This window comes from Oryx dammah, unplaced genomic scaffold (assembly GCF_014754425.2).
Source record: "Oryx dammah isolate SB20612 unplaced genomic scaffold, SCBI_Odam_1.1 HiC_scaffold_18, whole genome shotgun sequence".
Taxonomy (NCBI): Eukaryota; Metazoa; Chordata; class Mammalia; order Artiodactyla; family Bovidae; genus Oryx; species Oryx dammah.
Genome location: NW_024070202.1, coordinates 60,887,800 through 60,912,001, shown reverse-complemented (window position 1 = coordinate 60,912,001; position 24,202 = coordinate 60,887,800). Strand labels below are relative to the sequence as shown.

Below are 24,202 nucleotides of genomic sequence, written 5' to 3'. Positions count from 1 at the left end.
CTCTCCCTCCCTTCTGTAGTAGACAGCTTCACTGTGAGTAGCATCATTCCCACCTTACACATGCTCAGCTTATGATCTAGGCTCAGATTTTTAATTGCAGAAAAGCAGTGGAAATTGCCCAACATTTGAGCCTGAAGACCTGGGACTGAGTCCTGCCCTTGAATCTTGGGCTTATCATGTATCATTTCTAAGCCTTGGCTTCCTCACTGCAAAGTAGTTAAGTTTCCTGTAGGGCTGCTGTGATGATTAAATGAGATAATAGTACAAATAAAGATGGCTTTGAAATCAAAACACTATTGGAAAATATTATTTTACCTCCCATCTATAAAGCACTCTGCTTGAAAGCATGTACCAATACAATAGGTGTCTAGAAGGAACCTTGGATGAAATTAAGAATATATTTCTCAAGCTACCTTGATGTATGATAATGGTTAAGGCTCAGAATTGCTAGGCTCACACCCCTAGAAGGCCAGCCTAAATTGCCAGGGAAGACCAAACCTTCTTTGTCCAAAGGGAGGGGACTCTCTTCTATATACAAGGGGTTGGTTGTTCAAAGATCAGTAATTCTGAGAAGAAACTTCAGCTTCACTGAGATAAGAGGAGTGACATCTATTAGCAGATGCTGGTTTCCAAGGAGGCAAAAGAAGGACTACATCTAAAATAAAGAAGTTCCAGGGTGGCTGGCCCAGCAATCAGCTCACTATTATCCATCTGCTCAAGAAGCTAGGGACCCAAGTTCATATGCAGTGTCATTAAAACCAAATTCCCACTAGGAGTCCTTGAGGGAAAGTGGCTGATAACCGATGTGAATAGTACAACTGGGCTTCTCTAGACAGGAAGAAATTAAACCTCCCATAGAATGAGAGATTGCCAACAAAGAAGGAGAGACTTCCACCTTTCTAGACATTGCAACACCTGATCAGGCTTTGGCCTCCCTTGTTCTGTACCCTTTGGCAAAGCTGGGCTCACCAAGTCTGAGATACTTCAACCTTGATAACCACAGTCTTACTGCTCTGGGAGCATCTTCCTCTGGGGCATTCAACTTCAATTACCAAGGTGGATTAGGTGGGCTTTAACCTAATCCATGCATTGAGGGCTTTATTACATTGCAGTAAATTCAGAAGCTGATACTTATTAGCACTTTACAGTCTTAAAAACATTTTCATATATATTTTGTTTTATTTTACCAATAACTTTTCAAGAAAGGGGGCTTCTCTGGTGACTCAGATGGTGAATCTGCCTGCAATGTGGGAGACTGGGGTTCATCCCCTGGAAAAGGGAATGGCTACCCACTCCTGTATTCTTGCCTGGAGAATGCCATGGACAGAGGAGCCTGGTGGGCTACAGCCCATGGGATCACAAAAAGTCAGACACAACTGAGCAACCTACACTTTTTCAAAAGATGGATGCAATGCAATCTCATTTCAGAATCTTTTAAAAACATACAGCAGTATTAAAAAGATAAACATCACTTAAATCATCCAGAGATAAACGTTTCACTTTTAAACACAAAATATATATAATATATGTGCTTTTTTAACATTTATAATGCACTTTTCAATCTTGATTTATGTCTCTGCTAATCACTTGTTAAGTTAGGTGGAGCTAAATACATTTTAATAACTGCAATTTAAAATAATTATAAGTAATTATATTGTAATATAATAGGATACAGTGTGGTATAGTTGAAAAGGGAGAAGCTTTAAAATAAAAAATAAGCTTTTTTAAAAAACCAAGTTCAAATACTGGATTAGTCACTTAAAATGGTGTAACTTTGAACAAGTTACCTAACCTTCTGGAACTTCTTATTAAGAGTTTACAAAGAAGACATACAGATGGCTAACAAACACATGAAAAGATGCTCAACATCACTCCTTATCAGAGAAATGCAAATCAAAACCACAATGAGATACCATCTCATGCCAGTCAGAATGGCCGCTATTAAAAAGTCTACAAACAATAAATGCTTGAGAGGGTGTGGGAAAAAGGGAACCCTCTTACACTGTTGGTGGGAATGCAAGCTAGTATAGCCACTATGGAGAACAGTGTGGAGATTCCTTAAAAAACTGGAAATAGAATTGCCTTATGACCCAGCAATCCCACTGCTGGGCATACATACCGAGGAAACCAGAATTGAAAGAGACATGTGTACCCCACTGTTCATCGCAGCACTGTTTACAATAGCCAGGACATGGAAGCAACCTAGATGTCCATCAGCAGACAAATGGATAAGAAAGCTGTGGTACATATACACAATGGAGTATTACTCAGGTATTAAAAAGAACACATTTGAGTCAGTTCTAATGAGGTGGATGAAACTGGAGCCTATTATATAGAGTGAAATAAGTCAGAAAGAAAAACATCAATATGGTATATTAACGCATATATACAGAATTTACAAAAATGGTAATTACACCCCTATATGCAAGACAGCAAAAGAGACACAGATATAAAGAACAGACTTTTGGACTCCACAGGAGAAGGTGAGGGTGGGATGGTTTGAAAGAAGAGCATTGAAACATGTATATTACCATATGTGAAACGGATGACCAGTCCAAGTTCGATGCATGAGCCAGGGCACTCAAAGCCAGGGCGCTGGGACAACCCAGTGGGTGGGATGGGGAGGCAGGTGGGGGGAGGTCTGGGACAAGGGGACACACATACACCTGGGGATGATTCACGTCAATGTGCGGCAAAAACCACCTCCATATTGTGAAGCAATTAGCCTCCAATAAAAAAAAAAAAGAGTTTACAGTTAGAGTGTAAGTTCCTTGTGGGCAGGATTGGGGTCTTCCTATTTCTAACTTTGAGTACCTGGCTGGGAGGAAGGAGATAAGAGATGCTGGCTGACTCAAAGCAAACTGACTAGAGAGCCACCTGAGGGACAATTCAGTTGTCACTTGGTGGAGACCTCCATAGAAAAGGGTTAATGAATGCAACTGACTTTGTGTTCTAGCTCAGTCATCTCACGGATGACCTCGCTTACTCTTTCTTCCATGTCATTACAGGACATGGCTCCACTTCACATCCTGCTGTGCAACAACCAGCACCCTCTCTTAAGTCAGCCAGCAGATTCTATAGCAAACAGTCACAACACACAGCTCAGGATCAAAGAAGAACGCAGTGGAGGTTGGGTTGAGCTCTTGCATAGCAGTCACTTCATAGAGTCTCATCAAGGAGCTGCAGCATTCGTCACCCAGAGTGGACTTGAAACACACAGGTACATACCTGTTTGTTTTCATCCTTGACATGGAAGGACAAATGCATAGAGAATTATGCTGCTTGAGACCAACCTGCTTCTTTGTCCTTACAGAGGGGAGGTTTTCTTTCACTCAGAGCAGTCCCAACAAGGGCTGATGACGTTCATGGCTCCTTAGCATTACTCACTTAAATAGGAAATCATTAGATAGTGCCACTTGGGAAGTCCTAAATAAAAAGGAACCCCCTCCCCTGCAAATTTAACTGTCTCTAAAGATTGGGTATATCTTGCCACTATCGCCACTCTGCCTAGTGAAGAGTTGTTAGGATCAAAAGAACTCTGCAGAAAAGCAGGTAATGGGGCTTGAAATATGTAAATGCCCATGCTGGGCTCAGCTTTGATTTGAGTCCCACTCACTTGGACATCCCCGCCCATTTCCACCGAGCTGAACTCCCCTTGGGTTGTTAATTTAGGGTCTGCAGTGAGGTGTGTTCTGAATCCTTTAGTAATAAGAATAGAGAAATTGACTTTGCTATAGTTTCTAATAAGAGGTTTCACTGTCTTGACAGGCTGAAAAAATGTTTTCCCTTGGAGAAATGCATGAGCAGAGTAATTCTTACCATTATAGACTATTCTCTGGCTGCTAATAAAAAGGCCTGGGTTTGCTGAAGCAAGTTTGTCCAAGCTACTATTCATTTAAGAAGTGATGAGAGTGGGTGAGAACTACGTATTTTGCTCAGTGGTCACCATCTGAAATCTTCCATATGGAAAAATCTCTTCTCACCTGGCAACTGAAAATAATGAGTATAATAGAAACAGACACCCCTGACATTGTAAGAAAAGAAGCAAATAGGCTAGAATAAAAACACCTGCCACAGGAATCTGCTTCTAGACACACATCGCAGGTAGACTGCAGGCTGTACCATGGAATCTTTTTGAAATGAAACAGAACTCTTAAAACTCTAATTATAATCATATCTGTGCTGGCTGGAGATGCGGCCAACTGCAGAGAGAGGTCTGTTAGATTTCCCATTTGTCTGAAGCCTGCATCATTGAGAAGCCTTGAAAGCACCTGGCAGTTGTCAGAACCAGAGTCGGCGTGACTACACTTCCTTTTTGACCCTGAGTTAGGGTATAAATAATTCATTACATGGCTAGAATATTCTTTGCAGATTTCAAAGAGTTTTGCATACATTTTCATCTAATTTAAACTTCACAACAACTTGACTCATCACTGTAGAAATTATTGCTCTCATTGTACAGACCAGAAGTCAGAGGCTCAGAGATGTTAGGTCCTTGCCAAGTATATAGCTAGTGAGGAAGGGAACTGAGACTGGAACCCAGTATGTAGTCTGAGTCCCTTCTGGATGCCAGGCACCATGCTGAGTTGTGAGTACACGCTGAGAACAAAATGATATGGTTCCTGCCCTCTCAGAGATTATACTCCATTAGGGAAAAGTGATCATAAACAAATAGGCATGCATGCACTTATAAATAATTTTAGGTCCAATGAAGAAAAGGAACAGGATGAAGTAACAGAAGGCAATGAGAATGAAGATGGTGTAAAACTTAGCTAGAGCTGATAGAGAGCAAAGGCTTCTCTGAAGAACACACACACACAAAAGGCTAATATAATAGAAAGGAGCAAGCAGTTTGATGGGCCAGGAAGGCTTCGTAGGCAGGAGAAGCTGATACCCACTTGATGGCAATGAGACTGGGAAAACCTGGCATTAGGAGATGAGGTGCAGACATAGGTGTAGGTCAGGACTGTGGGTTTTGTAGATGGCAAAAGAGGTAAGGATTCAACTTGAGAGGAATGGGGAGTTGTGAATAGGTTTTGAGGATAGGATTGTTTCCATTTGATCTGTGTCTTAAAAATATCATGCTGGCTGTCCTGAGGAGGAAGGTTTTTACAGGACAAATATGGGGGCAGAGGGCTGAAGAAGGAGGCTATTTTGGGCCTGGGGAGAGATGATGGTTTATTTGATAGAGTAACGAGTGACAGTGGGAGTGGAGGAAAATAGACAGATCTGGGATCTAGTGTGGAAGTTGACCCAAGGGGATTTATTAATGAACTGATGAGAAATGTGAGGAAGGTAGAATCAAGGATGACTCTTTCATTTCTGGTTTGGGTACCAGAGAAGAGTAGAACACAGGTTTTAGAGTCACAGTCCACCTGGATTTTTGCCCTTGCATCCCTGTTGGACCAGCATGACATTTTCAAGTTCATTTCCGATATGACCCATCTCCCCCAACCCGGTGCCCCTCCACAAATGCCTAAATTCTGTTCTCAGATTTTCCTAATTGGGTGGGAGCAGAGGATATAGTTTTATATGTTGTGATTCTAACTAACAGAAATGGCAATGAGAAACAGAAATGCCAGTCTTTATCCCCAGACTTTCTCACTTTGGTGAAAAGGAAATAAGAAAGAAAGGTAGGAAAACAATCACCTAAAATGATCCTACAGCCAGCCTTGTTTCCCTAAGATATTATTTACCAAGCCAGATAGGGTAACACACAGCCCAGCTGTAAATACTACACTTTCCCCTTTTTTGTCTGCTTTCTTCTCTCAGTCTGGACATGGATAGGGAGAGAGGGTAGGAGAAGAAAAGAGAGAGGAGGGGAGGAAAGAGAAGGGAGAAGCCATGGTACAGTAGAGAGTGAAGAATTTGGAGCTCAGACAGACCTGGATTCAAATCTTGCTTCTATTACTTATGAGTTGTTATATTTGGTGGGATTGTTAACCTCTCTGAACCCAGATTTTTGGGTTGGTACCAACCATTTTGGGTTGGTACTCACAGAACAGAATAATAAAGCCCCTTTGTGTGGTATACATTAAAAATGGTCACAGACATTTTACACTTCCTCCCATGAAGAGGTGATGTCTATTTTCCAGCCCTTTGAATCTGGCCTTGTGACCTTGCTTCGATCAGTAGAATGTAGAAGTGACAGCTTTTCAGATCCAACTCTAGACCCCAAGAGGCCTTGTGTCTTCCATTTTTCCCATTTAGAATTTCACAGCCATGAGCTTGAGCTAGTCTGCTGGAGAGGCCACATGAAGGGAATGTCCAGTAATAGTCTGCCAACTACCAGGTTTGGGAATGTGTGTGTGTGTGTTAGTTGCTATGAGGCCATTCTAAATATCCGGCTCATCATTCCACCATGTGCCACCTGAGTGCAGCAGCAGTAGTGAGCCTACCGAAGACCAGCTCGAGGGCCACCGAACAATGCCCAGGGTAAAAATGCCAACCCACAGGATTGCGAGCTAATAAATGATTGCTGTGTAAGTGCACAGAGGCTTGTAATTTGGTAAAGGCTATCTGAAAACCTGGCAAAAGTCTTGTGAGGATTAAGTAATACAACTCGTAGAATGCACATGGTGCCTGGTGCAGAGTAGATGTTTAAGGTTAGTTTCTACCCCACCTGCTAAGACCATCATAGGGTAAAGAACCTATCTTCCATGACTCTTTTTTAAAAATAGAAGCAGTTCTATTTCCAGTTTTTTAAGGAATCTCCACACTGTTCTCCATAGTGGCTGTACTAGTTTGCATTCCCACCAAGAGTGTAAGAGGGTTCCCTTTTCTCCACACCCTCTCCAGCATTCATTGCTTGTAGACTTTTGGATCACAGCCATTCTGACTGTTGTGAAATGGTACCTCATTGTGGTTTTGATTTGCATTTCTCTGATATTGAGTGATGTTGAGCATCTTTTCATGTGTTTGTTAGCCATCTGTATGTCTTCTTTGGAGAAATGTCTATTTAGTTCTTTGGCCCATTTTTTGATTGGGTCATTTATTTTTCTGGAATTGAGCTGCAGGAGTTGCTTGTATATTTTTGAGATTAGTTGTTTGTCAGTTGCTTCATTTGCTATTATTTTCTCCCATTCAGAAAGCTGTCTTTTCACCTTGCTTATAGTTTCCTTGGAGAATGGCATTGAAACATGTATAATATCATATAAGAGACAAATTGCCAGTCTAGGTTCAATGCAAGATACAGGATGCTTGAGGCTGGTGCACTGGGATGACCCAGAGAGATGTTATAAGGAGGGAGGTGGAAGGGGGGTTCAGAATTGGGAACTCGTGTACACCCGTGGCAGATTTATGTTGATGTATAGCAAAACCAATACAGTATTGTAAAGTAAAATAAAGTAAAATAAAAAAAATAAAATAAAATAAACTTTGTGGAAAAGAGGGAAAAAAATAGAAGCTCAGAAAACTATTTTTGAAAAAACATGTAATATCACTAGTCTTTTTCCTTTTCTATGGTTGAATTTACTTTTATTATAGATATCTTGTATTTTCAATGTATTTGGGCAGATTAGGCTCTGTGTCCTAAACCAATCATCACCTGGAATATTTTTTTTATGAGAAAATGCTCAGTGAGTTTCAAACTGCCATCTCTCCCAAAAACACTGGCAGTGAAAGAGGCACTATATTGGACAATTACTGGTGAGAACAAGGCTAAGGGCATCCAAGTGGGGGCAGAGTCCAAGCAAAGCAGCAAGAGGAAATTAGCAGACTGTGCTGAGAAATACAGAATAGTGTGCTTGGCTAATTTAGAAATATATAAAAAGCAATGATAAAGAAAAGATAGTGAGGACACTGGGAGTCAATCTATCCTGTTCTTATTCAACACATACTTACTGGCGTCCACTATGTGCTCAGAGGCTTGAGTATACAAAGAATAAGAGAAATCACAGAACACTAGGAAATGCTGAAGATTAGAAAAATAATAGTTATTGCAACCTGCAAGTGTTTGGTGGAGGGACCTGTTAGTGCTTTGGGAAAACATAGGAAGAAGAAACTAATGCTGCCTTTGGTAAGTAGTGACATTTTCCTGGAGGAGTTGAGTGTTACGAGATGGGAGGACCTTGTCTGACAGCAAAAGGCAGGAAAGGACTTCAGGAAGAGAGTAGCAGTATTTCTAAAGATTTGAATGTGAGAATGAGAAGAGCTGGCCAAGACTAGAGCCCAGGCTCCATGGGAAAGGAAGAGTAAGAAAGTTAGGAAAGAGATAGATCCTGAAGAGGCTTGAAGGTCAGATTACAGACCACCAGCTTCATGCTCTAGAATATGCTGCTGCTGCTGCTAAGCCACTTCAGTTGTATCTGACTCTGTGCAACCCCATAGATGGCAGCCCACCAGGATCCTCTGTCCCTGGGATTCTCCAGGCAAGAATACTGGAGTGGGTTGCCATTTCCTTCTCCGCTAGAATATAGATCAATGGTTTTCAAACATTTTGCTCTGAATCCCCAAAAGAAATTTGAAAAGCTATGTACCCTTCTACATTTTAATGGATGTTAAAATATTATTAAGGGATATAAGTTCCATTAGTTGCAAGGGGTACAATCCCAGGAAGATTGTAAATATTACAATAGAAAAATTAAATTAATCTTCCATATATGTCCAAAAGAATCTAAATATTATAATGACTTATACCTACTCTCATCTACTTTAAAAATATATGATCAAATTCATCTTTCACAGTGAAAAATTTCCATTGATAATTCCTTTCCTTGAACTCATATTTCAGTGAAAAGTCTACTTCACTGAATTTTCCTTCCACTAGAGTTTTATCCCAATATAATGTATTTTTATGGTTGAAGGTATTTTTTCACACTAAAAATATGTATAAAATTTAAATAAAACCTTTACTTTCTTGTGACTAAAACACTGAAAGTATTTTAAAAATTCTTCTGGATAGAGTTTTCTTTATTAGTAAAATTAACTTATCTAAGCAATATGTACTGTCAATTTGATAAACAATTTCTAAATAATAAAGGTAAAATTTTCTTGGAATTTCATCTTTTAATGAGATGGTTGGACTATTTCAATTAATACCTATATCTTTGAAAAATATTACTCATGTAAAGACACAAGGTTCATGTCAAGTATCACGTCTTTTTTTTAAATTGAAGTTGATTACAATTTGTGTTAACTACTGCTGTACAGCAAAGTGATTCAGATATATATATGTATGTGTATTCATTCTTTTTAAAATATATACTTCTCCATTATGGTTTGTCATAGAATATTGAATATAGTTCTCTATGCTATACAGTAGGACCTTGTTGTTTATCCATTCTATATATAAAAGCTTACATCTGCTAACCCCAATGTTTTTATTTTTCATTTTTAAGGAGGTAACAGCTGAGAAAACATGCTTACTTAAATAAGTAAAAGAGAATGGAAGGACTTCTGATATGGTGGTATCACTCAATTCTTTAACTCCTCTGAGTTAAATGTCAAAAATCTGAAAGTGATCAATCACTGAAAATTATTAAGTCTCCCTTCAATTGTGTTGAAAGCAAAAAACTTGATAAAACTGAGTTGCAAAAACATTTGCTGCCCAATAAATGGAGCCTTTCACTTTCTCAATTTCTGAGAAATATAAATTAAAAAGTTTTACTAAGACTTACCTTTTAATTCTACCTACTACAATTTCACTTAGAGAGATCTTGTTAAAAACTAATATGCTCAGAAGCAATTGGCAAGTTGAAATATTGTTCTTTTCAACACACTCTTGCCTATACAACATTTGAGGTAAAATTCTTTATCTTATTGTGTACCTCATAGACATTTTTGTCAAATGTTGGAGCCGCAGATATAGTTCATTCAAGCTATGAAAAATGTCCTCTGTATAAACCTAAATGGCAAAGTCATATCTTATTATCAAAGAAATTAACCAATCAGATTTTCTTTCAGAAGAGTATAACTTTATTTTTTCATTTATTTTTATATTTGAATTTTCAGATAGAGGAGGGTGAATAGAAAAAGATGGATTAATGGGTGGGTGGATAGATGGACAGATGGATGAACAGAAAGAAGGGTAGACAAATAATGAGTAAATGGATAGATAGAAAAATAATCTTAGACTATGCCCAATCATTTTTATCCACAAGCTTAATTGCTAACTTGAGAAGTTCTCACCTGCCAGCAACAGCTTCTACTGCCAAATTTCTCACATTTTGTTGAAAGAAAAAGGTGTTTACTTTTACTTGTCTACTTAACAATCCAAATTTAGAAATTAAATAAAACAATAAAACAAGATCTAAACTCATTATAAATATAAACCTAGATGGTTTTGCAAGGAAATATACCTGAATATCAATATGATCATCTGAGTTTGGGGACTACAGTTCATTACATTCTTTAAAAATATCTGTATTTTCTAAAATCTCTATGGAAGTCATATATTCTTTTATAGCTACCAAAAAACCCAATAAATTGTATTTTATCAAACAATTTCTCATTGAATAAGCTTTTTAATAGTTGCCTTCTACTGCAATAAGTTTTAGGAAATTATGAAAATACCTTTGTTCTTTCACCTCTTGAGAGTCTTTTGGACTGCAAGGAGATCCAACCAGTCCATTCTAAAGGAGATCAACCCGGGGATTTCTTTGGAAGGAATGATGCTAAAGCTGAAACTGCAGTACTTTGGCCACCTCATGAGAAGAGTTGACTCATTGGAGAAGACTTTGATGCTGGGAGGAATTGGGGGCAGGAGGAGAAGGGGACGACCAAGGATGAGATGGCTGGATGGCATCACTGACTGGATGGACGCAAGTCTGAGTGAACTGCGGGAGTTGGTGATGGACAGGGAGGCCTGGCGTGCTGCGATTCATGGGGTCGCAAAGAGTCGGACATGACTGAGCGACTGAACTGAACTGAACTGACTAGGTGTTTTCACAAACTATATCTCATTTAATCCTCACAGCAACCTCATGAGATTGGTACTTCCCATTTTACAGATGAGAAATATGAGACTCAGAGAGGTTAAGCAATATACCCGAGGCTTTTCAGACAAGCAGTGGTTCAACCACTCATGGGCCAGCTAGTGATTCCTACCTAGATCTATTGAAATTTGAAATTTACACACTACTGAGTATCGCACTGCATACATTAAAATTTTGGATTCTGAAAGTGAAAATTATCATTTGTGTTAACTAAAATAATAATTGCTATACTGATGTCCATATGATTTGTGAATATAGTTTCTTAATATTCTTTTCACTTTCTAATGATGTTTTCTGGAGAACAAAGTGTTTAATAAAGTACAACTTGTATTTTCTTTTTGAATAGTTCTTTGATGTCATATCTAAGAGTCTTCACCCAGTCCAAAATCACAAAGATTTTTCTTCTGTACTTTTTCTGAAAGTTTTTAGTTTTAGTTTTCACCTTGAGGTCTAAGATCTATTTTGAGTTAATAATTATGTATGATTTAGAATAAGGAATCAGATAGTGTCAGCTCTCTAACTGGTTTCTTTGAAATTTTTGGCTATTCTGGCTTCTTGTCTTTTCCATACAAATTTTAGCATCAGCTTGACAATTTCTACAAAAAAAAAAGACGTTAGGATTTTGAAGGAATTAATCTATTAGATCAATGTGGAGAGTATTGCCATCTTAACACTATTGAGTCTTCTGATCCATTAGCCTGAAGTATCTCTCCTTTTCTGTAAAGCACCTTTAATTTCTCTTTACAATGTTTTATAGTTTTCAGTGTAGAGTAATTGCATTTCTTTTGTTAAATTTATTCCTATTTTTATCATATTATGAATGGAATTGTTTTCTTAATTTCAGTTCTTAAACATTTGCTGTTAATATAAATAAATATAATTAATTTTTATATTAATCTTGAATCTTACCACCTTGCTAAACTTGCTAATTCTAGTACTGTTATTGTAAATACCTTAGGATTTTATATATTCAGGAACATGTCTGAAAATATAGTTTTACTTATTTCTTTCCAATTTGCTTGCTTAAATTATTTTTCTTTCTTTATTAAGCTGAATAGAATCTTCAAAACAACGTTAAGTACAAGTGGTGAAGTAGACATCTACCGTGTTTCTGATTTTCAGAGAAAAGCATTCAGTCTTCCCTCATTAAAGATAACATTAGTAATAAGTTTTCTAGATGCTCTTTATTATGTTAAGGAAGTTCCTTTTTCTTTCATAACTTCTTGAGTGGTTTTAACATGGGTGGGTGATTGATTTTGTCAAATTAATTTTCAATTTCTATCAGGATGATAATGTAGTTACAGCTTCTATTCCACTAATCTGGTATATCCTAGTAACTGATTTTCAGATTTTAAGACAACCATGCATTCCTAGGATAAATGGCACTGGATCATGGGGTATAACCTAGTTTATATGTTGCTGGATGCAGTTTTTTAAGGATTTTTGTGTCTATGTTCATACAAGATATTGGTCTCTTATTTCCTTTTCTTGTGATGTCTTTGTCTGGATTTGATATAATGTAAAAGATGGAATGATCTGGAAAGTATTCCTTCCTCTTATATTTTATGAAAAAAAGGGAACGAATTTAAATGGGTTGGTAAATACATTCAAAGTTGCGGCTAAGTTGGCTTCACTTTTCTTAGGCTCTTTCAGGTCTTCCCAACACTTGTACAGTTTCCAGATCAGTCAGGGATGTGTGGAGACCTTATCTTGGCCTTCTATGATGCTCACATTACTAGGGCTTCACTGTTAAATTTCTGGCTGATCTTTATTGTCTCACCTAGGGCCAAAACCTTAAGCTAGCAAACTGTGTGTTCTCCTTGTTAATTCCCAACAGAGTCCATCACTTTTAGCCAACAAAGCCATCTTTGAATCCTGGCTGAATCAAGTCTGTCCCATTAGCAGTAGACCTGCTGGTTTTTGCAGACAGCTCCACGATAATGAAACTACTGTTCTCACTAACTAAGCTGAGGGCCAGAGTAGATGGAGCAGCCTCAGGCAAAAAGGTCAGAGTTTTACTGTTCTTCCTGAAGTGCAAGCAGTTTTTCAAGAATAAACATTCCTCAATTCACTGTGGTCCAATGGTTGATTTTTAGTGTCCCAAAATGGTTGCTTAAGACAGTCTTTCCAGTTTTATGCTTGACCTTTTGCACAGAGGGCTCACCAGCCCCTCATACCATAATAATCAGAATTCCCTCTTGCACTTGTTTATATCTGAAAGAATCTGGGACTTATGTTAAAGGGCAATATAATCTGTTTTAATTTACATTTGATATTTTTAAATTGTGGGAATCATACTTTAAAAAAAAGGACTTTGTCCAGGGAAAGATTCAGAAGATTTGCCCTCTTTGTTAACACTGAAGAACAATTAGTTTATGAGAGAAAGGGAATAATAGTGGAGCAATTTGTTTTTCTTTTCAAATTCTGAGTGTGAAGGCCGGGAGAAAAAACCTTGACCCTTATCAACCCTTTCCCCCTCAGAAACAAAACAAAACAAAACAAAACACCCTCAATCATAGCATTCTCTTCATCTATTAATTTCCACTATATAGTCATGCCACGGAGAAGGCAATGGCACCCCACTCCAGTACTCTTGCCTGGAAAATCCCATGGATGGAGGAGCCTGGTAGATTACAGTCCATGGGGTCAGGAAGAGTCGGACAGGACTGAGCGACTTCACTTTCACTTTTCACTTTCATGCACTGGAGAAGGAAATGGCAACCCGCTCCAGTGTTCTTGCCTGGAGAATCCCAGGGACAGGAGAGGCTAGTGGGCTGCCTTCTATGGGGTCGCACAGAGTCGGACACGACTGAACAACTTAGCAACAGCAGCAGCAGCAGTCATGCCTATTTGGTGAATCACTTTGGGATTAAGTCACATACATTCTCTTTTGCAATACTCTTCAGCATTTAGTTTGGAGACTTTTCTTTTTTAATCATTTCTATGAGTGCTTGGCAGAATGATAAGATTAGTGAGGGCAGAACCTGAGAATGTGATTGGATATCACTTCTGTGATTATGTTATGTTCTGTGATAAGAGAGGGGCTTCCCATTTGGTGCTAGTGGTGAAGAACTTGCCTGCCAGTGCAGGAGACATAAGAGACTTGGGTTTGATATCTGGGTTGGGAAGATTCCCAGGAGGAGGGCATGGCAACCCACTCTAGTATTCTTGCCTTGACAATTCCACAGACAGAGGAGCCTGGTAGGTTACAGTCCATGGGGTCGCACCGAGTTGGACATGACTAAAGCAACTTAGCACACAGGATAAGAGAGATTTTGCATATGCAGTTAAGGACTTTAGTTGGTCTACTTTGAGTTAGTCAAGTTTATTGGACCCAACATAATCAGGTGAACCCTGTAAACAGAGAGGATTTTTTTTTCCTCTGCTGCTGCTGCTGCTGCTGCTAAGTCACTTCAATCGTGTCTGACTCTGTGCGACCCCATAGACAGCAGCCCACCAGGCCCCACCGTGCTGTTCTTAAAGAAATAGGTATGTTGTTAACTTCCTTTGTAAAGGAGTAGCCTCTAAGAGGTGAGAGTGATCCCGGCTGACAGCTTGTAAGTACATGGGAACTCAGTCCTGAAAATCCAAGAAACTGAATTCTGCCAACAACCAGTGAACTTGCAAGAGGACCTGAGTCTCAACTCACATTGCAACCCCAGCCAACATCTCAATTTCAGCCTTGTAAAATTCTGAGCAGAAAACCCAGTTATGTTATGTTCAGATTTCTCACGTGCAGAAATTGTGAGACAGTAAATTTACGTTGTCTTAAACTGAAGAATGTATGGCAATTTATTACACAGCAATAGAAAGCTAATAGACCAAGAAATCTTTTTTTTTTTTCATAAGTGAATCTTTCAATAAGATAGCCAAGATTTGAGAATTTGTAGTTACGCAGATAAAGATTGACAAGTAATTATTCAGTTTGCTCGGGCCTCTTTGCTTTATATTAGGTTTAATTTTAGGCCTTCTATAGCATATTTTCTATTGTTTTTTACTGATTTCCCAAAGAGTACATAATCACAACTCCTTTGGGTACTTACTATGTACTGAGCACAGTTGTAAGTCCTTCATGTGTATTTACTCCACATCACCCTGGCTTCCCAGGTGGCTAAGTGGTTAAAAAAAAAAAGAAAAGAAAAACAAAACCCTGTCTGCCAATGCAGGAGATGTAAGATACCAGGGTTCAATCCCTGGGTCAAGAAGATCCCCTAGAGGAGGAAATGGCACCCCATTCCAGTATTCTTGCCTGGACAATCCTATGGACAGAGGAGCCTGGCAGGCTACAGTTCCATGGGGTGGCAAAGAGTTGGACACAATGGAGGTATGAATATAAACCTAAGCCTCCACACCATCCTAGGATGCAGGTCCCATGTAATCTCATCTTATAGACAGGGGACACGAGGTACAGAGGGTGAAGCCGTGCCCTTATGTCACATATGTACAGAGAGGCAGAGTGAGGACTCAAATCCAGACAGTCTGAGCCCAGAGTCCAAGCTCTCTTACTCTTAACCACCATGTCTTACTATTGTTTTTGCAAGCTCATCTAGAAAATGTGGAATATTCAGAAAGTGCTGAAAAGAAATTACAAATCATTTGTAACCTCATTACTCACAGATAACCACACAACCACAATTAGCATTTCGCTGTTCATCCTATCTGGGACAACAGCTATATAAACAGAGAGGTGGCTACATTATAACTTCTGGGGGATTTCACTCCACTTAATGTTTTGCAACATTTTTTTTTCCTCTTTCTCATAGTATATTTAAACTATGATCTAGTTTACTGTGTCTTCCTTTCCCTCCAAAAAAGAATTTATTCACTTTCTTCTTAGGGAAAAGCATACTGTCCACTGTTTTTCAATTTTGCACACTTTGGGATCTTTCCCCAGAATTGTGCCCCTCTCTCTAGAATGTCTTTGTGGGTCTTCTCTGCAGGGGTATGACCCCAGAACAAGCCAGGAAAGCAAAAGGCAGATGTGAGCTCTTAGTGAAAAATTGAGGTGATCAGAAACCTACCATCTGTGCCAAGGTTGGGGTTAAATTCTATGATAATCTAAAAATAAAAGTAGAGGATTTAGGAGAGGGGAAATGGGAAAGTGAGGGACAAAGTGCAGAGGGTTGCATGAAGCTGCAGCTGGGAATCAGAGGCATGTGGCTATACCTCGAGCCTCAGCAGGGCCTGAGGGTGAAGGTGAGCAGGCAGCAGCAGGGAGTGACTGTGGACTGCCAGTACCAGCCATGATCCTTCCAGGTGGGAGCTCTGAGGGCCAGGGACTGTAAGAGTCAGGGTGACACACAGTCTCTCCCCAAGAATTAGAGCAACCCTCAGAGAGGGCAAAAGGAAAAGAGCCCTGAATTATCCAGAGAGACTAAATCTAAACCCATGAGTGGAAAGATGAAATGTTTTCTGTCCTCAGCAGTGACTGTGATGGTTTATGAACAAGTGTTCAGATATAGAAAAATAGAGAAAATAAAATTTCTGTCCATGGAAATTGTTATCATAGGTTTTCAACCTTCTCTGCTGGCTCTGTCTAGATCTTTCCTATTTTTGTCAGTGACATTGTTACTTTACCATTCCTGCTGGCTGAACGCTTAGGATCACTTCCCCTTTATCATTCAAACATAAAGTCATCCCTGACCATTGTATGTGTAATGTGGGGGTTGGGAGAGGAGGTTTTAACTTATTCCCAAGGCATTTTATATATTCAACCAAACATTAATGATGGAAAAAAGGTTGTTTCTTTTTTTTTTAAAACTCTTTGAAAAGCTTCCTGAGCACTAAATAGGGCTTAAATAAAAACAAAAAACAAAAACAACCTCAAAAGTCAATGAATACATTTAAATGTCAGTGACTTCGAAATGTAAGGATTATTTTGCCCCTAAATCACACATGTAAAGAAAATAATGTTTTGCAAAAATGAACATGACTTAATACTGATTCCATAACATTTAAAAAGCAGCAGAAAGAGGCCCTGCCCATTCCAGCACAGTAGAATCAGAGTTTGCTTGGTGATCAAATGAAATGTCTAGTTCAGTGCAAAGAAATTATGGTAAAACTTGGGAAAGAGGCCATTAGGGTTTTGCATGGCTTAGTTCTGATTTTGGAATATGTTCAAGGCCATGGCCTCCAGATCTGCTGGTTGGTTCCCACTGCAAAGCTCGTCCTGGCACAGGCGCTGTGGTTGTTCGTTGATGTTGGGGATGTTGGCTCAGTCGCTCAGTGACTTCTACGTGGGTTCCTTGTGGAGCATCTCTCCAGTCACGACAGCCCCCACTTCCGTGAGCATTGCCACCTCCCTCCACGAAACTGGCAGCCACATCTGCACTGTGAGCTCTCTTCACTCCCACCTGCCTCTTATTCACTGATCTAAAGACTTAGCCCAGATTCTCTCTTCCAGGAAGTTAGATTGACAGCCAGAAGGAGAGTCCCTCTCTGTGTGGGTTGACCTCTTACGTGCAAACTCTGGATTATGGATTAATGAGTTGGAAGGCATGTAGTCTTGCTTTTTCATCTGAAAGTTGTTGAGATTAGCAGAAGTCCAACCAGCAATTCCTCCTTTACTCCCACCCTCTCCGAGAGGCTCTCCCTCTTACACCAGCTGAGAGTGGAGTGAGCTTACTTTGCTGCTTCCTAGGACACTTCCACATTTGGCCAGTGACTAAGGGCATCCCCAGGTCCCCTTTCAGGAGATACCTCCCACCGCCACAACTGCTGAAGGCACGCACTTGACCCACAAAATTGTGGTATGACAAAATGGTTATTTTAAAATCTGTTTTGCAGTTAATATATAATCAAAACAACTACATCCTAGGATCCCCTCAACACCTCTTGCTAACTCTCTGTGCCTCATTGGGAATGAGGCAGGAAAGGAAATGAGTGTATTATGTCTACTTTATGGAAGTGGAAGACCAAGTATCTCAGTTCAACCATCCTAGAAATAAAACTGATTTCACTTAAGCCTTTCTCAAGAGCATTTCTGTTTTATAAGCTTGAGGTATTTGTTTTGAGAAAATAGAAGGTGGTAAATAATTATTGGATGGAACCAAATATTGAGTGGGGACAACCTCCTAGGCATGTTTCCAATGGGACCACAGATCTCTGCTTCCAGGCCTGTGGAGAATAGATTCTCATGGAATCTAGGCCTTAAGGTTTTAATTTAAAAGAAGACTTTGAGACCAGGGATGTGTTCTTTACCATGTATAATGACTGGAAATCATGATTTTTTTTTCAGGAAATAGGACTAAATCAGATATTTTCTCTATAGTCTCCAGAAATAATTCATGTGTCACACTCTGTATCCAAACTTTTCATTTGTAAGAGATGGCCACTATACTTATCCCTCGAGTTCTTTTCCTGGCTTCTTAAACCAGGATTTAATTTTGGGATCTGCTCATTGAATAATTACTACTCAGACTTTGGCTCCATGGACTGACCCTGTGAAAGCCTGTTGGGAATCTCCAGGTATGATATGAATATCAAAGGTCTTACCCTACTTTTACTCCTCTCCAAAACAATAACAACAACAACAAACAAACAAAGAAAAACACCAAACAACAACTTGGAAATAAAATCCCTCAATAAAAGTTAAGTGAAAGAGCCATATCTCAGTCAGTGTTCAATGTTTTCAGGTGACTGTTTATTGCCAACTCTGGACTCACTGACAGAAAGAACAAAACTAAGATGGCTGAATCCTTACTGTGTGCAAACACCATAAATTTACATGTACGATCTCAGTTCTCACAGCATCTCCATGAAGTCGGTAACACAGAGGAATGGAAGTGTTAAGGAAGTTGCTCAAAGTTTCAGATTGTACAGGATGGAGCAGAGGAGGAGGGGGTGGCAGCAGTTCAAAGGTCAAAGTCTACCTTCTTTCTGATATGTAATGCTACCTGTTGTCCTGAAAGGCTCTTATAGTTGCCATCCAGGGGGAAAAGATTTCAATCACCAATGAGGTGGAACACTTTTCATTCAAGGTAGCAACTATATAGCACACTTCTGTACACAAATATTTGCATACAGAGTGAATGCTTACTTTAAGACTTAAAATTTTTCTCTGCTAGTGAGGTTATTGACACGTTAACTGGATTCTTTTGGCCATGGATGCCATTAAATAGGTGGTTTTCTATGAAAGCCAAAAATTTGACCCCATGATGTTCACATTAAAAATACACAGAATAGGACTTCCCTGGTGGTTCAGTGGTTAAGAATCCGCCTGTTAATGCAGGGGACACGGATGTGATACCTGGTTCGGGAAGATTCCACATGTCTCATAGCAACTAAGCAAGCACTCCTCAACTACTGAACCTGAGGAGCTGATGCTCTGCAACAAGGGAAGCCACCTCAATGAGAAGCCAGAACATCACAACTACAGAGTAGCCCCCACTAACTGCAATTAGAGAAAGTCTGAGCACAGCAATGACGACCCAGTGCAGCCAAAGATAATAAATAAATTTATATATTAAAAAAAGAAGTAAATAAGTAAAAACAGTTGCTGCTAAGTAGCTTCAGTCATGTCCGACTGTGTGCAACCCTAGAGAGGGCAGCCCACCAGGCTCCCCTGTCCCTAGGATTCTCCAGGCAAGAACACTGGAGTGGGTTTCCTTCTCCAAAAAAACCCAAAAAACAGTTGAGTTTGTTTTTTTAAAAAATGCACAGAATAATTACTTACCTATGCAGGTATGGCCATTGGAGTGTCTGGTGTCAGGCCAGTTGCCATAGCCTGAAGAGGCCAGGGTGTGCAGGGTCAGGAGAAAAAACAGAGGAACAGCCATAAGGATTTTCCGAGGAGACTTCATCTAGGAGCTATTATATCAGGAGACTTCAGGCTGGCAACAGAAGCTGCAGGCTGAAGGATGCTGAATTTGAGGCCCAAGAACGGATTAGTTTCTCTCCATTTCTCTTCTGTCCTCTAACACACACATACCGCACTCACATACACACTTTTCACTACGCAGAACCCAGAGAGGGAGCCACACGGCTTGGGTCTGGGAAGAGCTGGAGGAGCCCCTGTTGCACAATTCTTCTAAGCTGCAAACTGAAGGAAAACTGCCGCAGGTTGCAGCTGAGGCAGCCAAGAGTGTTTTGCACTTGCTGGCTGAAGTCAGTGGCGGTGAACCCTAGGAACCTTGAAGCGTCCCAGAATCATCCTGTGGCCTGGTTAGGCAGCTCTTCCTCTTTCTTTCTTGCAAAACAAAGCTAAACTAAAAGTAAAACTGAAGAAGAAAACCTCAACCACAAACACACAACACTTTAGCAATTTGATAGCAGTGTTCAGACTATAGAAATTACCATCTGTTATATTCAGAAGTTATATCGTTTTGCTTTAAACTGTTTTATATGGTGAGATTGGGCTCCTTTGGTGGTTAAAGGATGTTCTGGTCAAGTAGTCACTTTCCTTTGGAGATGTTGGATTATTCCTTCAAGGTTCAAGTTTTCCCAGGGCCTTTCATTGGTGTTTAGAAAATGAACAATGAGATAGTCATGGGGTACTGGGCACTGGTGGATTTTCAATCTAATTTTAAAAAATGAGCTGAAATTAATCAATTCATTTTTACTTGGCTGTGTATGATACATCTCTTTTCTGAAGAATTTCAAAGTATGTTCAGATCCCTCACCTGAGAATGATTCATTCATTTTTGAGAGGCTGATTTTCTACTTTGAAGATGAGAACCGAATGCTATTTTTACGAGGAAAAAAAAAAAAAAAAAAAACCTAACTGAAAACTCAACCAGACTGTAGATAAAGACATATAATCTAAATGCTTTGTTCTAAAATAGGATAGAGCAAAGTCACAAGCCGTTTCTTATCCAATAAGATAAGAAGACTGGGGCAAAGGGCCACAATCTGATGTGCCTAGGGATCAAGCAATTAACGTTCTCCCAGTTTAGGCTCTGAAGAAAGCTTGTCATAAACTTTATAAAATATTATAAAAGCTATCAAGGGACTTCCCTGGTGGTCCAGTTGCTGAGATTCCACGATCCCAATGCAGGAAGCCAGGGTTCTATCCCTGGTCAGGGAACTAGATCCCATATGCTGCAACTGGGATTCTGCATGCAGTGACTAAGACCGGGAGCAGCCAAATACATAAAAATATTAAAAATTATTTAAATGTTTTAAATATTTAATTAAATATAATATTTCTAGTAACATTTACTAGAAACCAAAATTGGTAAAGATTTCTCCCCCTCCTCCCCACCCCTGCTCTTACTTAAGGAGTAACATTTTAAGTAGCAGGTAGAATTTTAGAGTTGTATTCTTTCTAGGATGTAGGAGATACCAGTTTTTATGGTTTGAAGATTCCTTGTGTAAGCATCAGTTTAACAAATGCCAATTTGTCAAATCTCTTAATCTGTGACAAACACCAGAGTGTTTCCCTCCTTAAGTCCCCAGCACTGGCTGGGTCAATGACTACCAAAAATGTCTTGCTCATCATGGGCCCTTGACTTCCTTTGAGGCTGATCTGCTGGTGTGCAAGTTCCCTGACCCTGTGGCCAAGGGAAGCTCTAGAGGTCACCAGGACCACCAGAGGTGTCAGGACCTAGGGGAATTCTAGAGAATTCCTGAGGAGGCAGAATCATAGAGTTATTACTAGGACTGCCTGCAAAGACAAAAAGATACTTGTTCAGCTATCCTGTCTGATGTTCACTTCTACGTCAAGTATTAGACCAGTGGTGGAAACTTGGTAAACTTTGGTTTCCTCATTTATGCTGGGATAATAATATTTCTCAGGATTCCAGGAAGGACTAAAACAGACAATGGATTCACGCTATAAAGCAGTGTGCCCGGCAAGAAGTGTTTGGCAAAACAAAGCTTTGGTTCCTGCTATCCCAGCAGGAGTATGAGGAAATCTGCACCCAAGGCCAGATTTCAAGAGAATTATTGTAAGACATTCACAGTAATTGCAGGCCAAGATATCGGAAAATGATACTGCCTGCATTTATTAAAGGCTGCACTTACTGAACACTGTCTTTGTGCAGGACAGCGCTCCAGGAACACAGAGGGTAGTTTGCTAACAATAGGTGGATGAGGAATCTTTGCATAGGTTCAGAAAGAGCCACTGGCAAAGGCTCTGGGCCTGCTACGTCTTAGCTGGTAATTCAGCAGTAAAGAATCTGCCTACAATGCAGGTTTGATCCCTGGGTTGGGAAGATCCCCTGGACGAGGAAATGGCAACCAGTTCCAGTATTCTTGCCTGCAAAATCCCATGGGCAGAGGAGCCTGGAGTGCCACAGTCCAAAGGGTTGCAAAGAGTTGGACACTACTTAGTGACTAAACAACGACAATAACAAACTGGACCTCTTGAGGGTCTCCTAGTCTAGGTATATAGCTGTGAGCCAGACTGGGCCACCTCAGGGTGAGGGAAACTTCTCAGTGTTAAGACAGTGGGCAAGTTTTAGACCCGTGGTCATGTGTGCACGAACTCAGGTAGTTTCACTCACAAGCACTCCTGGAATCGTGGTCCTGAGGCAGACTGGATGCTTAGGCTTCAGGCAGGGCGGGCTGTACTGGGAATCCTGGGCTTAGCTGTGCAGTGTGGAGACAGTCCTTTGCCATTTCCAGGGCTGAAATTCCTCAGCTGTAGGAGAATGTCAACATATAGTGGGTTTTCCCCTAAACAGAGGTGATTTTCATTCTTGAAGGGTGAATTCTTAGTTGGCAGGGTCAAAAGAAGAACACAGAAATCAGGAAATGACTTGCTAATTAATCTTGAAAGGAGTGCATGTGCCCATACACTGCTAAATAAACCCTCCAGCTGCCCAGGTGGAGGTGGAAGTTGGGTGGAGGCGGTGGGCCCTACCGTTTGCACAGGCTCTCTCAGACTGCCTGGTCTCATCTCCCCTGGCCATCTCACTGGGCACTGAGTGCACGTGGCCTAGAATCTCTGTACAACTTGCTGTAAGGCCCTGGACCTATGGTGTGGTTTCTCACACACACACACACCAAAACAAAAAAAAAACAAACCCTTGTTGGACCCTGTATAACGTCCCCTGAGGACTCCCTGCTGTCAGAGGCTCCGATTCTGATTTTCTCAAAATCTTTTGTTTAGAAAATGAGATTTCTTCCTTGAAGCACTTTGTTACTTACTTCACCAGAAGAGTCTGGATTCGAATCACAGTCTGTCCTGCTGGCAGAAGGCTGAGGGTTTATAAATTCTTGAATGTAACACCAGTGTTTTGTTGTGGCTTATTCTGTCTGAATATGCTTCCTGATTAGTTTTCGAACTGAACTGGCCTCAATCACCTCATTCACAGCAAGTTCCTTAATCAGAAAAACAAAAACAAAAACCCCAAACAAAACTGACCTGGGTGACAGGAGATACTGTAAAATCTGGTGCTCTCTCAAAAGCTCCTCTTCTCTTTGACTTTCTCCTCTTTCCGATGCCAAGGATCCATCTCCATGCTTCTGGCTTCCCAGGATTCTCTGCGGTGACCCTCTGTTCAAACCAAGCGCAGATCCTTTGCTGGCCCCTCCTCCTCAGTCAGAGTTTATTTATTCTACCTTCATTCAGTCTCTTCTGTTCCCTGCTACGGATATCCTAAATTAATCCATGACAAGGGTGCATGCCAGCTGATTAAAAGCATTTGGGGGGGAAGGGGGTTCCCTGGTGACTCAGTGGTAAAGAATCCACTCACCGATGCGGGAGACATTCCTGATCCAGAGCGATCCCTCATGTGCAGAGAAACTAAGCCCGTGTGCCACAACTATTGAGCCTGTGCTCAAGAGCCCAGGAGATGCAACTACTAAAGTCCACGTACCCTAGAGCCTGTGATCTGCAACAAGAAAAGCCACAGCAATGAGAAGCACTGCAGCTAGACAGTAGTCCCCACTCGCTGCACCAAGAGAAAACCCGCACAGCAATGAAGACCCAGCACAGCCAAAAATAAATAAATTAATTAAATTATTGTAAAAAAGCATTCTGGGCTTAGGATCAGGTGAGCTTTCATCTTCATCATGGTTTCAGCACTTACTGTATGTTCTTGGGCAAGCTGATCCACCTCTCTGAGTATCAGCTTATTTAACTATAGAATGGGTTATATGATGCCAAATATTATAGGGAAATTATGAGGATTACAGAGACAACATGAATTTAAAATAAACTAACAGTAAGTGTTCAGTTCAGTCGCTCAGTAGTGTCCTACTCTTTGCGACCCCATGAATCACAGCACGCCAGGCCTCCTTGCCCATCACCAACTCCCAGAGTTCACTCAGACTCATGTCCATTAAGTCAGTGATGCCATCTAGCCATCTCATCCTCAGTCGTC

General features: G+C 40.3%; 1 protein-coding gene across 1 annotated transcript in view; it reads right to left on the bottom strand.

Annotated features, from left to right (window-relative positions):
* Window positions 1–23,379, bottom strand: part of AOAH (acyloxyacyl hydrolase) — a 208,570-nt gene extending 185,191 nt beyond the window's left edge. The window contains exons 1-2 of the mRNA XM_040260182.1: window positions 23,242–23,379; window positions 19,609–19,795 (exon numbers count right to left, since the gene is read on the bottom strand). Of these exons, the coding sequence (XP_040116116.1) occupies window positions 19,609–19,735 (127 nt within the window). The 5' untranslated portion in view covers window positions 19,736–19,795; window positions 23,242–23,379. The remainder of the gene's footprint in view (window positions 1–19,608; window positions 19,796–23,241) is intronic.
* Window positions 23,380–24,202: the final 823 nt, after the last annotated feature.